This window comes from Syngnathus leptorhynchus, chromosome 7 (assembly GCF_054491065.1).
Source record: "Syngnathus leptorhynchus isolate UIUO chromosome 7, UIUO_Slep, whole genome shotgun sequence".
Lineage (NCBI taxonomy): Eukaryota > Metazoa > Chordata > Actinopteri > Syngnathiformes > Syngnathidae > Syngnathus > Syngnathus leptorhynchus.
In genome coordinates this window covers 2,536,871-2,562,826 of record NC_141201.1, presented here as the reverse complement: position 1 = coordinate 2,562,826, position 25,956 = coordinate 2,536,871, and the positions used below count along the sequence as shown (strand labels likewise).

The window sequence follows — 25,956 nt, the reverse complement described above, 5'->3', positions numbered from 1 at the left end:
TGCTTTGTGTAACAAATATGGAAAAAAAAAAGTCAAAACTGAGTGCAGTCAACAACATGAATGCTCTTGCTCTTCTCCTCTTCTGCCAATGCGACTTCCCTTTTTGTCGTCTCGTCCGTTGCGTCGTCATGGCAACTGTTAGATGTGGCGGGTGCGATAGGTATGGCATTAAAGGTGATGAACCCAACGAAGATGACCACCAGGGACACCACGTACAAACCTGAGAACTGCGGCAAGCAGGCTTAGCTTTTAAAACAAAGCTTCATAAGTCACTACTCACGTTGTAGTGGAAGATAAAGATCCCGCAGAAAATGCTGAAGACGTCAGCAGTGAGCATGGAGAGGTTGATGGCGGCGGCGTTGCTTTCCTCTATGACCACGGGCATCAGGCTGTACAAGGTGAACATGCAACACGCAAAGGCCGCAAACAGCACAGCTGACCGAAACAAAAATGGACATTTATTGGAAAGAAAATAAACAACAACAACCTCATGTGTGACACTGACCAACTTGCCAGCTCCACTGGATGACCGAAGCGTGATGAAACTCCAGGGCCAACCTAAACAACACGAGATCAAAGACTTGTAAACATATGAGAACTTGCAGAACGAGCCTTTTTTTTTTCTGGAAACGGGATTTGAACCACAAATGTCTTCATCACTGGGTGATCATATCTATTAGGTGGCCTAAAGCAAGACTAAGTGGCAATATAAAAAAAAAATAGAATTACATAAGTACATTACAAATCCATACATGTGTGTAATCTTACATTTGCACGCCGCTTATGACAGAACCAAAGAGCCCAAGCATGCCCAGAAACTCCAGGCGGCTTCTGTTTTTGACGGCGTACTCTTGCCATACGTTGGACAGGCCGTAGAGGGCAGCACTGAGCAACACCAGGCCGTCACCCAGCAGAATGTTGGAGGCTGACGCAAAAAAAAATAATTCACAGTACTTTAAAAAGTCATAGTTAGTCATTAATGGGTCAAACTAGGGTTATAATTTCAAAGTAGGGTTGACATCAAAATAGTTTGTTAATTTACTGGAGCCCTGGTTTCGACCCGCCAGTAGGTCCGCCCCCACCATGGCGCCGACGCCCAGCAAACAGATGCAGACGGACACAAAGTGGACGGGACGGTAGCGCGTTTTCAAGAACCACCAGGACAGGAACATCACCACCGGGATCACAAAGCAGTCCAAAAGCTTCAAAAAGTAGATTCTTTTTAAACACATGCCAATAGAATGATTTGGCCCCGAGTAAGATGTGATTGGTCGGTACGGGTTTGTCTCACCTGTATGCTGGTGAGTGTCGTGTACTGGTAGGCTTTGACCACGCTGTAGTTTGCCTCCACGTCCACCAGGCCCAGTAGAAAGTACTGCAGCCAGCGCTTGCGACTCATCTGGAACACACTCCTCGGACCTCCCCATTCAAAAAAGGGGACGAGACAAGCGTTTCTTCCCATTGCGTGTGAACGCATCATTTGGAATCAGGTGGTGTTGCATTAAGTGTGTGTGTATCACCTTTCATGCAGAACAGCGCCGGTGTGTAGGCGAGGCAGAGAAGTGCATAATGGATGGCGCTCTGAAGCATAGGCGCGTCCACCTGGTAGGCGGAGCTTAAATACTGAGACGACACGGCCGTACCGCATACCAACACCGCCAGTACCTGACCCAGTGCCAGGTTACGAAGCAAACGCCTGCCGCCAGAAAAAGCTCTCAGGTCAGAGGTCATGTGGTCCAGCTTCCCGGCCGACTCACCACGTCAACGCCTGCCTGATGCTGGCGAGCGTGCATGCGGTGAAGCATCCCGGCCTTGGACGGACCGTCCGAGCGTCCAGAGACATGTTGGAAGACGACGCTAGCTGCCAGGAACTCGACTTTGATGACTTTTTGTGTCTTCAAGCCATGAATGATTAACTATGGGTGGGCAAAAGTCACACGTTACGTTATATATATCTATAATGACATGACACAGCTACTGTTGACATAAATGACAACTAGCATTCTTGCAGGTGAATGACTTTAACCCTTTGATGCATAAGTGGGTTAAAAATGTTCATATTCCAGGTATTCCTCATTTTATGAAATTGTAGTTTTTGTATTAATAGCTCAAACCTCCATAAGTGGATCAAAATGAGTTGCATTTTCTATGGAATCCAATGGAAACCTTTGATTCAGAATCAGTTTTATTGAACGGATAACAAAGTAGCAATAAATGAATGAAAAGAATGAACGTGGAATATGACTTGAAGAAATGAATACACAAAGTAGAAACACACACATGCGTAAACAATGGCATTTTGGTTCTTGGTTCGTTTGACACTCCAATTCAGTGACGTGCTGTGAGGTTCATGACTGGGGACTGGGGAGGCACTGACGTCATCCCCCCTAAAAGTTGTCCGGCACTAGTGATGTGCATTCCAGTTCTTTTAAGTGAACTGAATCTTTAGAATCAGTTCACTCAAAAGATTTGGACACTCCATTAGGTACACCGCCATTTTGAGGTGTTCTAATAACAGGCCACTTCATTAGGGAAAAATTATGGTCAAAGTTTAAATGACAGTGAAAAGTGCCACACCCGCCCTCACCCCCACTTTCTGATTGGCTGATTGATTTGCGACGTCATTTGGACACTCCATTAGGTACACCGCCATTTTCAGGTGTACCCAATCACAGGCCACTTCATTAGGGAAAAATCATGGTCAAAATTTAAATGAAAGTGAAAAGTGCCACACCCAAACAACCCCCCACTTTCTGATTGGCTGTTTGATCTGTGACGTCACAAGGACACTCCATTAGGTACACCGCCATTTTCAGGTGTACCTAATCACAGGCCACTTCATTAGGGAAAAATCATGGTCAAAATTTAAATGAAAGTGAAAAGTGCCACACCCAAACAACCCCCCACTTTCTGATTGGCTGTTTGATCTGTGACGTCACAAGGACACTCCATTAGGTACACCGCCATTTTCAGGTGTACCTAATCACAGGCCACTTCATTAGGGAAAAATCATGGTCAAAATTTAAATGAAAGTGAAAAGTGCCACACCCAAACAACCCCCCACTTTCCGATTGGCTGGTTGATCTGTGACGTCACAAGGACACTCCATTAGGTACACCGCCATTTTCAGGTGTACCTAATCACAGGCCACTTCATTAGGGAAAAATCATGGTCAAAATTTAAATGAAAGTGAAAAGTGCCACACCCAAACAACCCCCCACTTTCTGATTGGCTGGTTGATCTGTGACGTCACAAGGACACTCCATTAGGTACACCGCCATTTTCAGGTGTACCTAATCACAGGCCACTTCATTAGGGAAAAATCATGGTCAAAATTTAAATGAAAGTGAAAAGTGCCACACCCAAACAACCCCCCACTTTCCGATTGGCTGGTTGATCTGTGACGTCACAAGGACACTCCATTAGGTACACCGCCATTTTCAGGTGTACCTAATCACAGGCCACTTCATTAGGGAAAAATCATGGTCAAAATTTAAATGAAAGTGAAAAGTGCCACACCCAAACAACCCCCCACTTTCCGATTGGCTGGTTGATCTGTGACGTCACAAGGACACTCCATTAGGTACACCGCCATTTTCAGGTGTACCTAATCACAGGCCACTTCATTAGGGAAAAATCATGGTCAAAATTTAAATGAAAGTGAAAAGTGCCACACCCAAACAACCCCCCACTTTCTGATTGGCTGGTTGATCTGTGACGTCACAAGGACACTCCATTAGGTACACCGCCATTTTCAGGTGTACCTAATCACAGGCCACTTCATTAGGGAAAAATCATGGTCAAAATTTAAATGAAAGTGAAAAGTGCCACACCCAAACAACCCCCCACTTTCTGATTGGCTGGTTGATCTGTGACGTCACAAGGACACTCCATTAGGTACACCGCCATTTTCAGGTGTACCTAATCACAGGCCACTTCATTAGGGAAAAATCATGGTCAAAATTTAAATGAAAGTGAAAAGTGCCACACCCAAACAACCCCCCACTTTCTGATTGGCTGGTTGATCTGTGACGTCACAAGGACACTCCATTAGGTACACCGCCATTTTCAGGTGTACCTAATCACAGGCCACTTCATTAGGGAAAAATCATGGTCAAAATTTAAATGAAAGTGAAAAGTGCCACACCCAAACAACCCCCCACTTTCCGATTGGCTGGTTGATCTGTGACGTCACAAGGACACTCCATTAGGTACACCGCCATTTTCAGGTGTACCTAATCACAGGCCACTTCATTAGGGAAAAATCATGGTCAAAATTTAAATGAAAGTGAAAAGTGCCACACCCAAACAACCCCCCACTTTCCGATTGGCTGGTTGATCTGTGACGTCACAAGGACACTCCATTAGGTACACCGCCATTTTCAGGTGTACCTAATCACAGGCCACTTCATTAGGGAAAAATCATGGTCAAAATTTAAATGAAAGTGAAAAGTGCCACACCCAAACAACCCCCCACTTTCTGATTGGCTGGTTGATCTGTGACGTCACAAGGACACTCCATTAGGTACACCGCCATTTTCAGGTGTACCTAATCACAGGCCACTTCATTAGGGAAAAATCATGGTCAAAATTTAAATGAAAGTGAAAAGTGCCACACCCAAACAACCCCCCACTTTCTGATTGGCTGTTTGATCTGTGACGTCACAAGGACACTCCATTAGGTACACCGCCATTTTCAGGTGTACCTAATCACAGGCCACTTCATTAGGGAAAAATCATGGTCAAAATTTAAATGAAAGTGAAAAGTGCCACACCCAAACAACCCCCCACTTTCCGATTGGCTGGTTGATCTGTGACGTCACAAGGACACTCCATTAGGTACACCGCCATTTTCAGGTGTACCTAATCACAGGCCACTTCATTAGGGAAAAATCATGGTCAAAATTTAAATGAAAGTGAAAAGTGCCACACCCAAACAACCCCCCACTTTCTGATTGGCTGGTTGATCTGTGACGTCACAAGGACACTCCATTAGGTACACCGCCATTTTCAGGTGTACCTAATCACAGGCCACTTCATTAGGGAAAAATCATGGTCAAAATTTAAATGAAAGTGAAAAGTGCCACACCCAAACAACCCCCCACTTTCCGATTGGCTGGTTGATCTGTGACGTCACAAGGACACTCCATTAGGTACACCGCAATTTTCAGGTGTACCTAATCACAGGCCACTTCATTAGGGAAAAATCATGGTCAAAATTTAAATGAAAGTGAAAAGTGCCACACCCAAACAACCCCCCACTTTCTGATTGGCTGTTTGATCTGTGACGTCACAAGGACACTCCATTAGGTACACCGCCATTTTCAGGTGTACCTAATCACAGGCCACTTCATTAGGGAAAAATCATGGTCAAAATTTAAATGAAAGTGAAAAGTGCCACACCCAAACAACCCCCCACTTTCCGATTGGCTGGTTGATCTGTGACGTCACAAGGACACTCCATTAGGTACACCGCCATTTTCAGGTGTACCTAATCACAGGCCACTTCATTAGGGAAAAATCATGGTCAAAATTTAAATGAAAGTGAAAAGTGCCACACCCAAACAACCCCCCACTTTCTGATTGGCTGGTTGATCTGTGACGTCACAAGGACACTCCATTAGGTACACCGCCATTTTCAGGTGTACCTAATCACAGGCCACTTCATTAGGGAAAAATCATGGTCAAAATTTAAATGAAAGTGAAAAGTGCCACACCCAAACAACCCCCCACTTTCTGATTGGCTGTTTGATCTGTGACGTCACAAGGACACTCCATTAGGTACACCGCCATTTTCAGGTGTACCTAATCACAGGCCACTTCATTAGGGAAAAATCATGGTCAAAATTTAAATGAAAGTGAAAAGTGCCACACCCAAACAACCCCCCACTTTCCGATTGGCTGGTTGATCTGTGACGTCACAAGGACACTCCATTAGGTACACCGCCATTTTCAGGTGTACCTAATCACAGGCCACTTCATTAGGGAAAAATCATGGTCAAAATTTAAATGAAAGTGAAAAGTGCCACACCCAAACAACCCCCCACTTTCTGATTGGCTGGTTGATCTGTGACGTCACAAGGACACTCCATTAGGTACACCGCCATTTTCAGGTGTACCTAATCACAGGCCACTTCATTAGGGAAAAATCATGGTCAAAATTTAAATGAAAGTGAAAAGTGCCACACCCAAACAACCCCCCACTTTCCGATTGGCTGGTTGATCTGTGACGTCACAAGGACACTCCATTAGGTACACCGCCATTTTCAGGTGTACCTAATCACAGGCCACTTCATTAGGGAAAAATCATGGTCAAAATTTAAATGAAAGTGAAAAGTGCCACACCCAAACAACCCCCCACTTTCTGATTGGCTGGTTGATCTGTGACGTCACAAGGACACTCCATTAGGTACACCGCCATTTTCAGGTGTACCTAATCACAGGCCACTTCATTAGGGAAAAATCATGGTCAAAATTTAAATGAAAGTGAAAAGTGCCACACCCAAACAACCCCCCACTTTCCGATTGGCTGGTTGATCTGTGACGTCACAAGGACACTCCATTAGGTACACCGCCATTTTCAGGTGTACCTAATCACAGGCCACTTCATTAGGGAAAAATCATGGTCAAAATTTAAATGAAAGTGAAAAGTGCCACACCCAAACAACCCCCCACTTTCTGATTGGCTGGTTGATCTGTGACGTCACAAGGACACTCCATTAGGTACACCGCCATTTTCAGGTGTACCTAATCACAGGCCACTTCATTAGGGAAAAATCATGGTCAAAATTTAAATGAAAGTGAAAAGTGCCACACCCAAACAACCCCCCACTTTCCGATTGGCTGGTTGATCTGTGACGTCACAAGGACACTCCATTAGGTACACCGCCATTTTCAGGTGTACCTAATCACAGGCCACTTCATTAGGGAAAAATCATGGTCAAAATTTAAATGAAAGTGAAAAGTGCCACACCCAAACAACCCCCCACTTTCCGATTGGCTGGTTGATCTGTGACGTCACAAGGACACTCCATTAGGTACACCGCCATTTTCAGGTGTACCTAATCACAGGCCACTTCATTAGGGAAAAATCATGGTCAAAATTTAAATGAAAGTGAAAAGTGCCACACCCAAACAACCCCCCACTTTCCGATTGGCTGGTTGATCTGTGACGTCACAAGGACACTCCATTAGGTACACCGCCATTTTCAGGTGTACCTAATCACAGGCCACTTCATTAGGGAAAAATCATGGTCAAAATTTAAATGAAAGTGAAAAGTGCCACACCCAAACAACCCCCCACTTTCCGATTGGCTGGTTGATCTGTGACGTCACAAGGACACTCCATTAGGTACACCGCCATTTTCAGGTGTACCTAATCACAGGCCACTTCATTAGGGAAAAATCATGGTCAAAATTTAAATGAAAGTGAAAAGTGCCACACCCAAACAACCCCCCACTTTCTGATTGGCTGGTTGATCTGTGACGTCACAAGGACACTCCATTAGGTACACCGCCATTTTCAGGTGTACCTAATCACAGGCCACTTCATTAGGGAAAAATCATGGTCAAAATTTAAATGAAAGTGAAAAGTGCCACACCCAAACAACCCCCCACTTTCTGATTGGCTGGTTGATCTGTGACGTCACAAGGACACTCCATTAGGTACACCGCCATTTTCAGGTGTACCTAATCACAGGCCACTTCATTAGGGAAAAATCATGGTCAAAATTTAAATGAAAGTGAAAAGTGCCACACCCAAACAACCCCCCACTTTCTGATTGGCTGGTTGATCTGTGACGTCACAAGGACACTCCATTAGGTACACCGCCATTTTCAGGTGTACCTAATCACAGGCCACTTCATTAGGGAAAAATCATGGTCAAAATTTAAATGAAAGTGAAAAGTGCCACACCCAAACAACCCCCCACTTTCCGATTGGCTGGTTGATCTGTGACGTCACAAGGACACTCCATTAGGTACACCGCCATTTTCAGGTGTACCTAATCACAGGCCACTTCATTAGGGAAAAATCATGGTCAAAATTTAAATGAAAGTGAAAAGTGCCACACCCAAACAACCCCCCACTTTCCGATTGGCTGGTTGATCTGTGACGTCACAAGGACACTCCATTAGGTACACCGCCATTTTCAGGTGTACCTAATCACAGGCCACTTCATTAGGGAAAAATCATGGTCAAAATTTAAATGAAAGTGAAAAGTGCCACACCCAAACAACCCCCCACTTTCTGATTGGCTGGTTGATCTGTGACGTCACAAGGACACTCCATTAGGTACACCGCCATTTTCAGGTGTACCTAATCACAGGCCACTTCATTAGGGAAAAATCATGGTCAAAATTTAAATGAAAGTGAAAAGTGCCACACCCAAACAACCCCCCACTTTCTGATTGGCTGTTTGATCTGTGACGTCACAAGGACACTCCATTAGGTACACCGCCATTTTCAGGTGTACCTAATCACAGGCCACTTCATTAGGGAAAAATCATGGTCAAAATTTAAATGAAAGTGAAAAGTGCCACACCCAAACAACCCCCCACTTTCCGATTGGCTGGTTGATCTGTGACGTCACAAGGACACTCCATTAGGTACACCGCCATTTTCAGGTGTACCTAATCACAGGCCACTTCATTAGGGAAAAATCATGGTCAAAATTTAAATGAAAGTGAAAAGTGCCACACCCAAACAACCCCCCACTTTCTGATTGGCTGGTTGATCTGTGACGTCACAAGGACACTCCATTAGGTACACCGCCATTTTCAGGTGTACCTAATCACAGGCCACTTCATTAGGGAAAAATCATGGTCAAAATTTAAATGAAAGTGAAAAGTGCCACACCCAAACAACCCCCCACTTTCCGATTGGCTGGTTGATCTGTGACGTCACAAGGACACTCCATTAGGTACACCGCCATTTTCAGGTGTACCTAATCACAGGCCACTTCATTAGGGAAAAATCATGGTCAAAATTTAAATGAAAGTGAAAAGTGCCACACCCAAACAACCCCCCACTTTCCGATTGGCTGGTTGATCTGTGACGTCACAAGGACACTCCATTAGGTACACCGCCATTTTCAGGTGTACCTAATCACAGGCCACTTCATTAGGGAAAAATCATGGTCAAAATTTAAATGAAAGTGAAAAGTGCCACACCCAAACAACCCCCCACTTTCTGATTGGCTGGTTGATCTGTGACGTCACAAGGACACTCCATTAGGTACACCGCCATTTTCAGGTGTACCTAATCACAGGCCACTTCATTAGGGAAAAATCATGGTCAAAATTTAAATGAAAGTGAAAAGTGCCACACCCAAACAACCCCCCACTTTCTGATTGGCTGTTTGATCTGTGACGTCACAAGGACACTCCATTAGGTACACCGCCATTTTCAGGTGTACCTAATCACAGGCCACTTCATTAGGGAAAAATCATGGTCAAAATTTAAATGAAAGTGAAAAGTGCCACACCCAAACAACCCCCCACTTTCCGATTGGCTGGTTGATCTGTGACGTCACAAGGACACTCCATTAGGTACACCGCCATTTTCAGGTGTACCTAATCACAGGCCACTTCATTAGGGAAAAATCATGGTCAAAATTTAAATGAAAGTGAAAAGTGCCACACCCAAACAACCCCCCACTTTCTGATTGGCTGGTTGATCTGTGACGTCACAAGGACACTCCATTAGGTACACCGCCATTTTCAGGTGTACCTAATCACAGGCCACTTCATTAGGGAAAAATCATGGTCAAAATTTAAATGAAAGTGAAAAGTGCCACACCCAAACAACCCCCCACTTTCCGATTGGCTGGTTGATCTGTGACGTCACAAGGACACTCCATTAGGTACACCGCCATTTTCAGGTGTACCTAATCACAGGCCACTTCATTAGGGAAAAATCATGGTCAAAATTTAAATGAAAGTGAAAAGTGCCACACCCAAACAACCCCCCACTTTCTGATTGGCTGTTTGATCTGTGACGTCACAAGGACACTCCATTAGGTACACCGCCATTTTCAGGTGTACCTAATCACAGGCCACTTCATTAGGGAAAAATCATGGTCAAAATTTAAATGAAAGTGAAAAGTGCCACACCCAAACAACCCCCCACTTTCCGATTGGCTGGTTGATCTGTGACGTCACAAGGACACTCCATTAGGTACACCGCCATTTTCAGGTGTACCTAATCACAGGCCACTTCATTAGGGAAAAATCATGGTCAAAATTTAAATGAAAGTGAAAAGTGCCACACCCAAACAACCCCCCACTTTCTGATTGGCTGGTTGATCTGTGACGTCACAAGGACACTCCATTAGGTACACCGCCATTTTCAGGTGTACCTAATCACAGGCCACTTCATTAGGGAAAAATCATGGTCAAAATTTAAATGAAAGTGAAAAGTGCCACACCCAAACAACCCCCCACTTTCCGATTGGCTGGTTGATCTGTGACGTCACAAGGACACTCCATTAGGTACACCGCCATTTTCAGGTGTACCTAATCACAGGCCACTTCATTAGGGAAAAATCATGGTCAAAATTTAAATGAAAGTGAAAAGTGCCACACCCAAACAACCCCCCACTTTCCGATTGGCTGGTTGATCTGTGACGTCACAAGGACACTCCATTAGGTACACCGCCATTTTCAGGTGTACCTAATCACAGGCCACTTCATTAGGGAAAAATCATGGTCAAAATTTAAATGAAAGTGAAAAGTGCCACACCCAAACAACCCCCCACTTTCCGATTGGCTGGTTGATCTGTGACGTCACAAGGACACTCCATTAGGTACACCGCCATTTTCAGGTGTACCTAATCACAGGCCACTTCATTAGGGAAAAATCATGGTCAAAATTTAAATGAAAGTGAAAAGTGCCACACCCAAACAACCCCCCACTTTCTGATTGGCTGTTTGATCTGTGACGTCACAAGGACACTCCATTAGGTACACCGCCATTTTCAGGTGTACCTAATCACAGGCCACTTCATTAGGGAAAAATCATGGTCAAAATTTAAATGAAAGTGAAAAGTGCCACACCCAAACAACCCCCCACTTTCCGATTGGCTGGTTGATCTGTGACGTCACAAGGACACTCCATTAGGTACACCGCCATTTTCAGGTGTACCTAATCACAGGCCACTTCATTAGGGAAAAATCATGGTCAAAATTTAAATGAAAGTGAAAAGTGCCACACCCAAACAACCCCCCACTTTCTGATTGGCTGGTTGATCTGTGACGTCACAAGGACACTCCATTAGGTACACCGCCATTTTCAGGTGTACCTAATCACAGGCCACTTCATTAGGGAAAAATCATGGTCAAAATTTAAATGAAAGTGAAAAGTGCCACACCCAAACAACCCCCCACTTTCTGATTGGCTGGTTGATCTGTGACGTCACAAGGACACTCCATTAGGTACACCGCCATTTTCAGGTGTACCTAATCACAGGCCACTTCATTAGGGAAAAATCATGGTCAAAATTTAAATGAAAGTGAAAAGTGCCACACCCAAACAACCCCCCACTTTCTGATTGGCTGGTTGATCTGTGACGTCACAAGGACACTCCATTAGGTACACCGCCATTTTCAGGTGTACCTAATCACAGGCCACTTCATTAGGGAAAAATCATGGTCAAAATTTAAATGAAAGTGAAAAGTGCCACACCCAAACAACCCCCCACTTTCCGATTGGCTGGTTGATCTGTGACGTCACAAGGACACTCCATTAGGTACACCGCCATTTTCAGGTGTACCTAATCACAGGCCACTTCATTAGGGAAAAATCATGGTCAAAATTTAAATGAAAGTGAAAAGTGCCACACCCAAACAACCCCCCACTTTCCGATTGGCTGGTTGATCTGTGACGTCACAAGGACACTCCATTAGGTACACCGCCATTTTCAGGTGTACCTAATCACAGGCCACTTCATTAGGGAAAAATCATGGTCAAAATTTAAATGAAAGTGAAAAGTGCCACACCCAAACAACCCCCCACTTTCTGATTGGCTGGTTGATCTGTGACGTCACAAGGACACTCCATTAGGTACACCGCCATTTTCAGGTGTACCTAATCACAGGCCACTTCATTAGGGAAAAATCATGGTCAAAATTTAAATGAAAGTGAAAAGTGCCACACCCAAACAACCCCCCACTTTCTGATTGGCTGGTTGATCTGTGACGTCACAAGGACACTCCATTAGGTACACCGCCATTTTCAGGTGTACCTAATCACAGGCCACTTCATTAGGGAAAAATCATGGTCAAAATTTAAATGAAAGTGAAAAGTGCCACACCCAAACAACCCCCCACTTTCCGATTGGCTGGTTGATCTGTGACGTCACAAGGACACTCCATTAGGTACACCGCCATTTTCAGGTGTACCTAATCACAGGCCACTTCATTAGGGAAAAATCATGGTCAAAATTTAAATGAAAGTGAAAAGTGCCACACCCAAACAACCCCCCACTTTCTGATTGGCTGGTTGATCTGTGACGTCACAAGGACACTCCATTAGGTACACCGCCATTTTCAGGTGTACCTAATCACAGGCCACTTCATTAGGGAAAAATGATGGTCAAAATTTAAATGAAAGTGAAAAGTGCCACACCCAAACAACCCCCCACTTTCTGATTGGCTGGTTGATCTGTGACGTCACAAGGACACTCCATTAGGTACACCGCCATTTTCAGGTGTACCTAATCACAGGCCACTTCATTAGGGAAAAATCATGGTCAAAATTTAAATGAAAGTGAAAAGTGCCACACCCAAACAACCCCCCACTTTCTGATTGGCTGGTTGATCTGTGACGTCACAAGGACACTCCATTAGGTACACCGCCATTTTCAGGTGTACCTAATCACAGGCCACTTCATTAGGGAAAAATCATGGTCAAAATTTAAATGAAAGTGAAAAGTGCCACACCCAAACAACCCCCCACTTTCTGATTGGCTGGTTGATCTGTGACGTCACAAGGACACTCCATTAGGTACACCGCCATTTTCAGGTGTACCTAATCACAGGCCACTTCATTAGGGAAAAATCATGGTCAAAATTTAAATGAAAGTGAAAAGTGCCACACCCAAACAACCCCCCACTTTCTGATTGGCTGGTTGATCTGTGACGTCACAAGGACACTCCATTAGGTACACCGCCATTTTCAGGTGTACCTAATCACAGGCCACTTCATTAGGGAAAAATCATGGTCAAAATTTAAATGAAAGTGAAAAGTGCCACACCCAAACAACCCCCCACTTTCTGATTGGCTGGTTGATCTGTGACGTCACAAGGACACTCCATTAGGTACACCGCCATTTTCAGGTGTACCTAATCACAGGCCACTTCATTAGGGAAAAATCATGGTCAAAATTTAAATGAAAGTGAAAAGTGCCACACCCAAACAACCCCCCACTTTCCGATTGGCTGGTTGATCTGTGACGTCACAAGGACACTCCATTAGGTACACCGCCATTTTCAGGTGTACCTAATCACAGGCCACTTCATTAGGGAAAAATCATGGTCAAAATTTAAATGAAAGTGAAAAGTGCCACACCCAAACAACCCCCCACTTTCTGATTGGCTGGTTGATCTGTGACGTCACAAGGACACTCCATTAGGTACACCGCCATTTTCAGGTGTACCTAATCACAGGCCACTTCATTAGGGAAAAATCATGGTCAAAATTTAAATGAAAGTGAAAAGTGCCACACCCAAACAACCCCCCACTTTCTGATTGGCTGGTTGATCTGTGACGTCACAAGGACACTCCATTAGGTACACCGCCATTTTCAGGTGTACCTAATCACAGGCCACTTCATTAGGGAAAAATCATGGTCAAAATTTAAATGAAAGTGAAAAGTGCCACACCCAAACAACCCCCCACTTTCTGATTGGCTGGTTGATCTGTGACGTCACAAGGACACTCCATTAGGTACACCGCCATTTTCAGGTGTACCTAATCACAGGCCACTTCATTAGGGAAAAATCATGGTCAAAATTTAAATGAAAGTGAAAAGTGCCACACCCAAACAACCCCCCACTTTCTGATTGGCTGGTTGATCTGTGACGTCACAAGGACACTCCATTAGGTACACCGCCATTTTCAGGTGTACCTAATCACAGGCCACTTCATTAGGGAAAAATCATGGTCAAAATTTAAATGAAAGTGAAAAGTGCCACACCCAAACAACCCCCCACTTTCTGATTGGCTGGTTGATCTGTGACGTCACAAGGACACTCCATTAGGTACACCGCCATTTTCAGGTGTACCTAATCACAGGCCACTTCATTAGGGAAAAATCATGGTCAAAATTTAAATGAAAGTGAAAAGTGCCACACCCAAACAACCCCCCACTTTCTGATTGGCTGGTTGATTTGTCACGTCACTCGGACACTCCATTACGTATGCCGCCATTTTGAGGTGTACCTAATCACAGGCCACTTCATTAGGGAAAAATCATGGTCAAAGTTTAAATGAAAGTGAAAAGTGCCACACCCAAACAACCCCCCACTTTCTGATTGGCTGGTTGATCTGTGACGTCACAAGGACACTCCATTAGGTACACCGCCATTTTCAGGTGTACCTAATCACAGGCCACTTCATTAGGGAAAAATCATGGTCAAAATTTAAATGAAAGTGAAAAGTGCCACACCCAAACAACCCCCCACTTTCCGATTGGCTGGTTGATCTGTGACGTCACAAGGACACTCCATTAGGTACACCGCCATTTTCAGGTGTACCTAATCACAGGCCACTTCATTAGGGAAAAATCATGGTCAAAATTTAAATGAAAGTGAAAAGTGCCACACCCAAACAACCCCCCACTTTCTGATTGGCTGGTTGATCTGTGACGTCACAAGGACACTCCATTAGGTACACCGCCATTTTCAGGTGTACCTAATCACAGGCCACTTCATTAGGGAAAAATCATGGTCAAAATTTAAATGAAAGTGAAAAGTGCCACACCCAAACAACCCCCCACTTTCTGATTGGCTGGTTGATCTGTGACGTCACAAGGACACTCCATTAGGTACACCGCCATTTTCAGGTGTACCTAATCACAGGCCACTTCATTAGGGAAAAATCATGGTCAAAATTTAAATGAAAGTGAAAAGTGCCACACCCAAACAACCCCCCACTTTCTGATTGGCTGGTTGATCTGTGACGTCACAAGGACACTCCATTAGGTACACCGCCATTTTCAGGTGTACCTAATCACAGGCCACTTCATTAGGGAAAAATCATGGTCAAAATTTAAATGAAAGTGAAAAGTGCCACACCCAAACAACCCCCCACTTTCTGATTGGCTGGTTGATTTGTCACGTCACTCGGACACTCCATTACGTATGCCGCCATTTTCAGGTGTACCTAATCACAGGCCACTTCATTAGGGAAAAATCATGGTCAAAGTTTAAATGAAAGTGAAAAGTGCCACACCCAAACAACCCCCCACTTTCTGATTGGCTGGTTGATCTGTGACGTCACAAGGACACTCCATTAGGTACACCGCCATTTTCAGGTGTACCTAATCACAGGCCACTTCATTAGGGAAAAATCATGGTCAAAATTTAAATGAAAGTGAAAAGTGCCACACCCAAACAACCCCCCACTTTCTGATTGGCTGGTTGATTTGTCACGTCACTCGGACACTCCATTACGTATGCCGCCATTTTGAGGTGTACCTAATCACAGGCCACTTCATTAGGGAAAAATCATGGTCAAAGTTTAAATGAAAGTGAAAAGTGCCACACCCAAACAACCCCCCACTTTCTGATTGGCTGGTTGATCTGTGACGTCATTCGGACACCCATTAGGTACACCGCCATTTTCAGGTGTACCTAACCACAGGCCACTTCATTAGGGAAAAGTCATGGTCAAAGCTTAAATGAAAGTGAAAAGTGCCACACCCGCCCTCACCCCTACTTTCTAATTGGCTGTTTGATGCGTGACGTCTTCGGACACTCTATTAGGTACGCCACCATTATGAGGTGTACCTAATCACAGGCCACTTCATTAGGGAAAAATCATAGTCAAAGTTTAAATGAAAGTGAAAAGTGCCACACCCGCCCTCACCCCCACTTTCTGATTGGCTGTTTGATCTGTGACGTCACTCGGACATTTCATTAGGTACACCACCATTTTCAGATGTACTTAATCACAGGCCACTTTATTAGGGAAAAAGTTTGGAATAAAACACCAGACAAGTTTTAACATATATGTTTATTAAAATAATAATAATAATAATAACAATGATAATAAAAGTACATTTCAAACCAGCAATCTAATAATGAAATTGCAGTAGATATATTGGATAACAATATTTGGGTGTATATATGCTGACACGTTATTTCCTCCCCTGCCTCCTCTGACCACACGTCCCTGCTCAAATTCATGTTTGCTTGAATGACAAAAGTAATGAATGTAAACAAAACAAATGCTGATAGAAACAATAAATCATATCAGTTATCTTTTGTAAGCTGTACAACACTGTGTTTCAAAGCAACAAAAATATAATTAAAATGAAATGAAATACTAATTGAATGACAAATTTTATATAAATGAAAATGTCATATAAATATTCAAAATGACACAAAAAAGGTTTTGAAAAATTGATTTCATAGAAAAATAGAATATTATATCAGAATAAAAAAAACAAAGAAAAAATAAATGAAATGAAAATAAAACCAGTTTTAGGATCGCTAATTAGGGTTTCAAACTAGGGTTAGGGTTTCCGAATAGGGTTTTAAAACATGGTTAGGGTTTCAAACTAGGTTTCAAAACTAGGGAAAAATAAAAAGCAATGGCTCACAATGCCATTGTCTGAATTTTTTTGAAGTAACTGCCGACCCCTGGGTTAGGGTTATTTGTAGAAATGAAATAAATATGAAAAAGTAAACCTGTAACAAAACAAAATAATAATAATATATATTTTTTTAAAGTATTCAAATGAACTAATACCATCAAACTGGAAAGAAATGTAACAGAGGAGAAGCCTAAAGTGCACCGTCTCAGAAGCTGGTGAGCACGGAGCTGCTCACCACCACGACGCTGAGGGTTCCGAGGTGCTCCAGCGGCTGGCCGCTTTTGTTCCGCAGTTGCATCCTCTTGCTGATGTCGCCCGCCTCTGTGGACAGCGTCAACTCGCCCAGGAACGAGTCCATCAACCTGTTCCGGTTGTACACCTGCCCACCGGCACAACGTCAACACTTTGCATGAGCACTTTTTTGGTAGCACAAATATGAACACACACCTTGACGACAATCGAGTCGCCGCTTTTCTTCCGGTAGAAGATCCCCTTGGTGTCAAAGTTGGGATTGCGAGTCTCCTCGTTGATGGCGGAGCGAATGGTGTCTCCTTCGCAGTGAACGGTCACGTACGTGTTGTTACCTGCACACGGATAATTAAGAATAATAAATAATTCAAAGAAAAATCAACCGGTGAGGTGACAGTGCAATCTCACCAGTCAGTGCGTTGCCTTCGATGACATGTACTTGCGAGACCAACGATGGGTAACCACACAAACCCGTCCAACAGGTGCGAGGTGGCTGATCTTCACGCAGCTCCCTGCCGTTAGTGAGTTGCTTGATTAATTTCAGAATTATGAATGACAAACATGCTGGTATGATATTCAAAACCCAAAAAAAATGAGCATTGTTAGCGTTTGTTACCTGCAGTGTGACGGCACATCGGTGAAGATGCGCAACAGGAAGTTTCCCTCCAGGTTGGGCTCGAAGGTGGTCGGCAGGATGACGTAGCGGCCCTCCTTCAGGTCAACCCGCAGGAACACAGACCTATAGAAAACATCGATTCAAAATCTTTCAAACCATTTTGTCCAACAATTTTATAATCAACTCTCCACATGAGCTTTGCTTCCAAACCTGGCATTGCTGTAGGTGCAGCCGGCCGCCTTCTGCTGAGGAGCGTGCATACGGTACTTGCGGTTCAACTCCACCTGAACGCACACAATGAGGAACACGCTATAAAATGTCATCGACGGCAAATTTGACAGTAAATCGATTTTGTCCGATTAGTGTCTGTGACCTTGTAGATTTCAAAGCCGATGGCCAGGTTCTCTCCTCGTCCTTCCTTCAGCGAGGCCCTGCGGTCTCTCTGCTGCAGACAGACGAGAGCCTCGTCCTCGTTCTTGGTCACGTCAAAGATGTACTACCGCGCAAAAACACGCAGGCACAAAATGAACAATCGAGTCTCATTTGTTGACTGGGAGAGAATGAAAAGAGGTGAGGAGCACCTGAGGGTTTTGGAGGAAGGTCTGCTTATTGTTGGCGCAGCCGCCGGCCCGGTTCTTCAGCTCGTCGTCATGACGACTCCAGGAGGCGCGCGACGTCACCTCCTCCCAGGTTTTGTGGAAGCTCAGGTAAGACGTGTTGATCATGCGGCACAGAATGAGGTCTGTGAAGTTGGAGATGAAGTCGCTGAACGTCATCCTGAACGGAGACGAACCGGGACGTCAATAAGCGAGTTCACGGTACCACGCGGCACGGAAACTCACCAGAACTCTCCGTCGTTTTGCACCACGACGCCGAGGTTCTCGCGTTCACGGCTACTGACCTTCTTCCACTCTTCTGAACTGTGAACGCAATCGCTTGTTGTCACGTATTCATCTTCAATGACCTTCAAAGTTTGAGGTTGGTCACCTGTCGCTCCAGGGTCCGCTCCACTCGCTGCGGCCCCAAGGGTTCCTCAGGCGGATCATTTCGAGTTTATTGGACTTGAAAAAGGCCAGGAAACCGTGACCGAGTCGTACGCGTCGCACGTCCGTCACGGCGTAGGCGTGACCTTTGACCAGGCCGTTAGGCATGCGGGCCTCCATGTCGGATGAGCTGCTCGCCTAAGGGCCATCGCAATCTTGTTAGCTCCATCAACAAGTCATGCATGAAACTTTCCCCCAAAAAAATATGGATCATGAATGGCTCACCGCTACAGAGGCGCTGATGAGCCCTCCCCTCTCATGGACTTTGAGCACTCGCCTGAAGAGCTCGGCTTGCGTCTCCACGTTGTCCTTAGCGTCGCTTTCACTCACGCATATGGACTGCGACACGCCGCCCGTGAAGTCCACCAGCGCGTCCGCCGTATTGCCGCCGTTCAACGCCTCGTAGCAGCCGCACGTCCTGAAATGACAACCAAGGACTGTCCCAAAACCTTTGTCCACAATGCTAACAAGAAGTGGGTGCGAGCTTGCATACTTAGCGTAGGCCTTCTCCACCAAGGCGCTCCAGAACTCGTTGGGGTCGTTGGAGCGGCAGTAGACCAGATTACCGTTGAGTGTGGGCAGCCGGTCGTCGATCACCACGTCCACCCACTCGCCGAACCTCCAGAAGCGGAAGTGGAAGATGCCGGCGTACAACTCCGGGTGGCTCTGGTCCCACTCTTGGTCCTTCCAGTCGGGAATGACCTGGCACAGATGAAATTAGACGTAGCTGTGGCCTCAGAACAAATAAAAAAACAAGACAATTGCACAAATGCCATGAACGTGCGAGGTTTGCTGGTAAATTTCTCTGCACGGCCTTGAGTGACACGGTGACACATGTTCACTGAAACGGACATGCGCACACACACTCAGATTGATATAAATAAAGAAATAAGTGATCCATTGAGTAGAGACGGCCTCTGGAGGCGCCGGGAAACTCCCAGAGTTCCCTCCTGTACGTCATCGGCGCCACCTGTTGCCTGACAACAACACACGCGCGCACACACACCTGACTTCCTCCTTCTTTCTTGAACGCTGCAAATTCATCTTTTTTTGGGGGGGGACTATTGTGTCAATAGTTACATAACTTGACCAAAACATTGATGTTATGTCCTCTCTGCTAATGTGAGGGTCAATCAATAAATGTTGCCGACAGGCCTGTGTGTGTGTGGTTGTGTGTGTGTGCGTGTACGTGTGATGGAAATAGCTGTGGAAATGCTAAGTGGGAGGGGCCAATGTGGAGAGAAACAAAAAGCAGAGAGTCCGTGAGCGATGCCTCATAACATCCGTCTATCCACCCGTCAAAACATCTACTCATCCATTCATAACTATTTATCCATCCAGAGAGGAGAGGAGAGGACGGGTGCAGGACATGGAGGAAACGGGAGCGGCGTCCGACAACGTGGTGCTGGAATTTAAAGAGGATGTGGCGCTGACGGAGGTGAGAGCTCAAGCTCAGATACAAGCAATAATGAATAAATAATGCAAAATGCGCATAACTTTAACATTTTATTTGACTTAATATTGCAATCAATATTAAATAATGCCTTAATTTAGTCATTTTGCTAAATATTTAAAAATATTTTAAATAATAATATTTTTTTTTAAAAATGTAGTACCTTGGTGTAATCATATCTTCATTATTTTACTTATTGACCCTGCCAGATATAGCAAAATCCAAATTGACACTCCCCCTAAAAAAGGTTTATAATTGCAGAGAACTGCCATAAGATGGTGCCAAAGCACTACTTTGGCTAAATGAAGCTCCTTAGCTCATTTGACAGAGATGAAACAAGTCTGGTGGTTAAAGAGGTCGCCGTGATCCCACAGAAGATGCGTCTGCGCGTGTCGTCGCTTCAGTGCTCGGGCCAAAAGCGTCAAGACGGCGAGCGGCTGCTGCTGCCCCACGAGGCCGTCTACCGGCTAGACTTCAGGCGGCAGGACCTGAGTTTCCGTCGCTGGAATGTATCTCTAGGCGGGCACGGGCGCGTCACCATCACGGGTATCTCGCAGCACTGGACGCCCGACCTCACCCACTTGATGACGCGCCAGCTCCTGGAGCCCGTTGGCACCTTCTGGCGCAACGCCGACGACCCAAACGGCTGCGGCCTTAAGTGGTTGGAGGCCGACATGCAGGAGTTTGGCGAGAGGATCGCCGAGCTAGCCAAGGTCCGCAAGGTCATGTACTTCCTGTTTGCCTTCAAAGATGGCGCCGAGGCGGCAGAGTTGCGGTGCTCGCTTGCTTTTTCCTCACAGGAATGAATTTCACGTTCCGGGCAGTCAAATGGAAACAGTTGTCTCATAGAATTGATAGCTTGTGTATAGAACGCTAGAAATAAATCTTTATCTATGCACGACTGTATTTTATTTGGATTAATAATGTCATGCTATCGTCGCCGACAATCTTTTGCTCCCCCAACGGATTTGTTTTGGTCTGAAAAATTGATGGAAAATTCTCATCCCTGCCTGTGTACCATGTTAGCAATCATGGAGGTGAGGTTGTGCATGTAAACAAACAAGATGGCTGACCTTCTGCCAAAGACCATCTTGGGTCGCCAGGGTAGAGCAGGCTGCCACGAACCAACAGTTTCCCAGCTGGCCTTGGTGGAGGTCGTGGGCACTCAGGCCGTCCACAAAGAGGTGCGGCTCTTGACATAACTCCTGCTCAAACAAAAGTCAGTATGAAGCTAATTGTTTAGTTAAGCTCGGACAAGGATGTCATTTTAGTAGGCGGCAGCAGGGCGGCGCCGCCATTCAACCAACCTACATTAAGTAAACACACACGTGCTTTCTAAATGCACTTCATCGGCAATCAATCAAAGCTCCAGACGGAAACACAGGAGGATATTAACGCGGAAACAACACAGCGAGCAAATACCAAGACCACGTGAGAAAGGTTATTGGAAGAAAGAACACACTGAGGAATCATACAAGGAAACATAGGAAAAGGAAACACAGCAAGGAACAGAGGAACAGAACAAGGTAACACCCTCTGATTATGTTTCGTGAACCACAGGGAGCCTCAAAGCTGGCAGCCAAATGAGAGAATATCGAAAAACCACAAACACACACACACTCACTCACTCCCCGCGTCTAGCTTGTCCTTTGAAAAAAGTTAAAGTGGTACCTGCGGCCTCTTCCAGATGATGTTGCCGATGCGGTTGGCCTGGTAGAAGAGAGATTGGTCTGTGGCGGGGAACAGGGGGTCTTCAAACAAGCGGCGGTTTCGCCGACACTGATTTCGCAGGGAGGTGAATGATTGGCCCTCATAAGCTACCACCATCCTGACGCTTCTGTGAGATACATCAGTAATTAGGAACAAATATAATATAATAATATACAGTTTGTGAAGAAACCAAGACATGGAGATAGAAGGCGTGGCCACCTCCCACTGTACAGATGTTCAGATATCATGTGTGACCTTTTTTGGGACCACATGACACCAAAATAGAACTTTTGCAAACCTTTTAATTCACGTGATTACAAAAAAAGGAACTTTTTTTTTTTGCCTCTCAAGTGGTTTGGAGACATGTCAAACCAAACACAGGAAGATGGCAGCCAAAAGGGAAGTTCAGAAAATAAATCCATTTACAAAATAAACGGAACTCAAAAGCAGTTTAGTTTTCTCTTTTATTTAACCCGGTAACAAAACTAATTGAGATTAAAGATCTGAGCCCAAATACATGTTTTTGTTTACTCTAATTTGTGGTGTCTTCAAGGACCTTCCGATGAAATGATTAAACAAAAGTAGCGCATGTCACGCCAAGTTGTTGCTTTTAATTTGAAATCTCGTGTTGGAAGTAGTCTTATTTACGCGAACTAATCGATCAAACTTTTTTTACGATTTGCCACATTCTTTTGACATTTATTTCCTCGATGTTAACATCTATTATCCAACTTAATTAGCTTCAAAGTGAAATGAAGTGAAACCAAACTCACACAAGGCAAAGAAAAGACATTTAAATCAACCGTCCAGATGTAAAAAAAAAAAAACTTTAAAAGTTAGCTAAAACTGGGCGCTTACCTCAAAAATGTGGCTGTGACGTCAGCTGTGGTTCTTCTCGTCTTCGCTACCAGGAAAACTTTTTGTCTTCTTTTTTTATGTGATGAAGACGATGAGGTTTGAGCGTTGCTCTCACCCAAGAGCCAACATCAGGGAGTCACCACTTGGTGGTGCGTTCATGGACTGACTATCTTGTCAAAATAAGGCACTTGCAGACCTCGGGGTCGCACGGTGCATTGTGGGTAATGTAGTTTATAGCTACCGCAATTGGCGGAAAGCAACATTTGGACCATTTTAACTGATGGAAAAGTTGGGGTTTTTGATTTAGCTCGTTTACCTGCTGGTTGGTACAAGCATCTGTGGCTAAAGCCAAACTCTGGCAAGGAGTTCAATTTCTGGGCTTGGATTTGACAACTCTGACATTCACAGATATTAATCTTTAACATCTTCATCTTTATGTGTCATGTGAGAGAGTTGCACTTTACACTTGCATGTTTCTAGCTGGAGACAGACTCACACACCTGTCAAGACCAGGTAAAAACAAATATATAATATTCAATTTGTATATATGTAAGTATTCTTTTTTTATGTGATGATCTTTTATTGCTGGCCACTCTAATTTCATTCACATGACTGAATCAATACAAATGTATTCATCCACTTGTACCAACATTATCTTCAGTAAAATCAAAATGGACGATTCCAGCTTTGGAATGTTGGTCTGCTGCTTCATGATCATAACATTCCTGGCTGTGTCGACCTGTCCCGGGGTATCAGGACGCCCCGACATCCTGATGGTGGCGCCCACCATCGGGTTAGACGCTCAGCCACAATCGGTGGTGACTATCAAGTGCGGCGATGGCGGCAAGGCGGGTTAGTGACCTACCAAGTCAACACCTATTTTTGTATTGCACACTTTAAAAACATTTGGGTCAAAAACAAACACAATTATGGGTCAAAAGGTCACCAACCAGCACTTAGTTCAATTTGACTGATCTTTTTATTATTCTTTGGCCAGCAGGCGTAGTAATGTACTGGCACACCCCCTTCGGACCCTTCCACTCACCTGACCTCCACACAGAACTGAACCCGGTCCACTTGCGCCAGGACGGCAGTCTGGTGATCCACAATCTGAGCGACCTCCACCAGGGTTTGTATTACTGCCTGCTGCAGCATGACGACGGGGGGTCCACGCTGTTCCCCTACGAGCTACGCATACTAGCAAAAGATGGCGGACGTGGTCCGAGGTTCAGGAGAGCCCTGAGGAAACAGGAAGCGGTTTCTGATGAAGTGTTTGTAGCAGCCGTGACGACGGCGGTGCTGCTCACCTTTGTGTTTGGGTTCAGCGCAGGAGCTCTGAGCAGGACGCCTCTTCTCAGGTGGGCCCTCATCTACAACCGGTCAAATCAGACTGACTCATAAAAACTCATATTTTCTCCGCATGCAAGGTCCATTTACAGTTTTTTTTAAGTCCACGTGTAGTTCACTTTATGCCCACTAATCCACTCATACCGTGATTGCAAAGCCATTTCTACATTTGCTGTAAAAAAAATACAAGACATTCCCAAAACCAACCAGCAGATGTCAGTGTTGTACTGTTACAAAAGGTATGACTTATTTTAGACGTCTAACAAGGGAAAATGTGACTTGCAGTTTTTATTAGAACTATCCAAACTTGGAGACATTTGTTCCTGCAGATGTTTGAGGGCGATCATTAAGAGACGGCGATCACCACGGCAACGCCGCCCTGAAATTACTATGATGACGCTCACCGACTGTCCTTCATCGCCATCCTCACCCTCACCATCATCATCATCATCCTCCTTGTGTCCACCTGCCAAACCTCAGAGAAGTTTTCGGGACAAACGGAGCCAGGATGAGAAGAAGGAAAGCAATCCCGCCGCCACCGCCTACCTGGAAGCCTGCGACCACGTGGATGACGAGAAAGGAGGAAGTAAAGGTGAAGAGGGGAGGAGGTGGAGAAGCATGGAGGAAAAGAAAGAAGTACATGAAGTTCCTGCTTATGATGGGAGGATGGAGAAGAACGAGAAGGAACAAAATGAAGATGACAGAAATGATGAAGAAGATGAAAGAAAGAATAGGAGGGATGATGGAGATGAAAATAAAGATATAAGTCAGTCTTCACAATCAGACAATGAAAATCAAAACCAAGAAGTAGAATCATTTTCTCGCCCCCGTCTGAGTCGGGTCATCCGCGTTTATCAGTATGACCAAGATGGCCGCCGTTACAGCCACCTTCCCGAACCCGAGCCGGGGCCCACTGCAAGAACGAAGCAGCGCTCAATCTCCCTAAACCGCCTCAACGCTATCATGGCCGCCGCCTCAGCGGGGCCCATGGACACCCCGCCCATCCCAAAAGACACTCTTTGACATACAGTTTGAAATCAGGTCAGACACTCTTGAGACACTTATTATCTATTCGATCAATCAAATTAAAAGACAAACTAAGATGACGAATCGGAATTCTCAAACTAAAATGTAATTAAATATATTTAATATTCAATTTCTTGTACAAACACATTAGACTAAATTAGAATCTAAAAAAAAAACTGAATCTTGCTGTTGACTTAATAAAAAATAAATCGACTCATGTGTTTGTGTACAATGTGTGTGCGTATGTGTGTGTCTGATTACACCCCCTGTAGTGTTGTAGTGTGCCAGTAACATGGGTCAGTGACAGTGAATGAGTTGCTCACATGCAGACGAAGGAGGAAGAAGTCAAATGCTCTTGAAACACGCACTCACATTGGCGTGACATCTTTGAAGACCGCAGGAGGACAAGGACCAGCTGGAGATTAGGTAGAAACCAAGACGAAGACAAGGACACCAACGGAATGGATTAAAGACATCTGGAAGCAAGCAGAAGATAGAAAATATTTTTTTCCCATTACAGTGTTGGAGTAATTTTTCATAACCTGTGTTATTTTCATCACATCATGAACGGTGAGAAGAAACTTCTGAGATCAATTTCATGTAAAACTGCACTGCATCACGCTAAGAGCCGAGTCTAATATTGATTTTTTGTTTACTAATTACAATGTATCATAATTATTATGAAATATTTTGACAGGCCCCAGAGAAATCGAGGGTTTTAATTACAATATGAGTTGACACAGCAAGATGGAAAGTACAGATAACAAATGCAGGCCAGTGTGTCCCTCAGTGGGGGGGCTGCTGATGGAGATCCCCCTCGGGCCGTGCGCTGACTAG

At 44.8% G+C, this 25,956-nt stretch overlaps 4 protein-coding genes across 4 annotated transcripts; 2 read left to right on the top strand and 2 right to left on the bottom strand.

Annotated features, from left to right (window-relative positions):
- Positions 1-32: 32 nt before the first annotated feature.
- LOC147054114 (queuine/queuosine transporter SLC35F2-like) lies at positions 33-1,843 on the bottom strand. Its single transcript, XM_085916385.1, has 8 exons — positions 1,758-1,843; positions 1,521-1,696; positions 1,292-1,419; positions 1,043-1,202; positions 769-925; positions 506-558; positions 281-435; positions 33-227 (listed from the first exon to the last, which is right to left on the bottom strand). The coding sequence occupies exons 1-8, from the start codon at positions 1,841-1,843 to the stop codon at positions 33-35; spliced, it is 1,110 nt and encodes a 369-aa protein (XP_085772511.1).
- Positions 1,844-16,225: 14,382 nt separating this feature from the next.
- capn5a (calpain 5a) lies at positions 16,226-22,903 on the bottom strand. The gene is made up of 14 exons (XM_085917346.1): positions 22,747-22,903; positions 21,850-22,015; positions 21,252-21,383; positions 19,219-19,427; positions 18,951-19,143; positions 18,670-18,863; positions 18,525-18,602; positions 18,264-18,459; positions 18,056-18,178; positions 17,893-17,966; positions 17,683-17,805; positions 17,475-17,578; positions 17,265-17,401; positions 16,226-17,196 (listed from the first exon to the last, which is right to left on the bottom strand). The coding sequence occupies exons 2-14, from the start codon at positions 22,003-22,005 to the stop codon at positions 17,023-17,025; spliced, it is 1,893 nt and encodes a 630-aa protein (XP_085773472.1). The 5' UTR covers positions 22,006-22,015; positions 22,747-22,903; the 3' UTR covers positions 16,226-17,022.
- ompa (olfactory marker protein a) lies at positions 20,016-20,984 on the top strand. The gene is made up of 2 exons (XM_085917384.1): positions 20,016-20,163; positions 20,553-20,984. Exons 1-2 carry the CDS (start codon positions 20,095-20,097, stop codon positions 20,982-20,984), a joined length of 501 nt encoding a protein of 166 aa, XP_085773510.1. The 5' UTR covers positions 20,016-20,094.
- On the top strand, positions 22,667-25,228 carry LOC147054111 (uncharacterized). Its single transcript, XM_085917363.1, has 3 exons — positions 22,667-23,598; positions 23,744-24,104; positions 24,423-25,228. The coding sequence occupies exons 1-3, from the start codon at positions 23,355-23,357 to the stop codon at positions 25,114-25,116; spliced, it is 1,299 nt and encodes a 432-aa protein (XP_085773489.1). The 5' UTR covers positions 22,667-23,354; the 3' UTR covers positions 25,117-25,228.
- Positions 25,229-25,956: the final 728 nt, after the last annotated feature.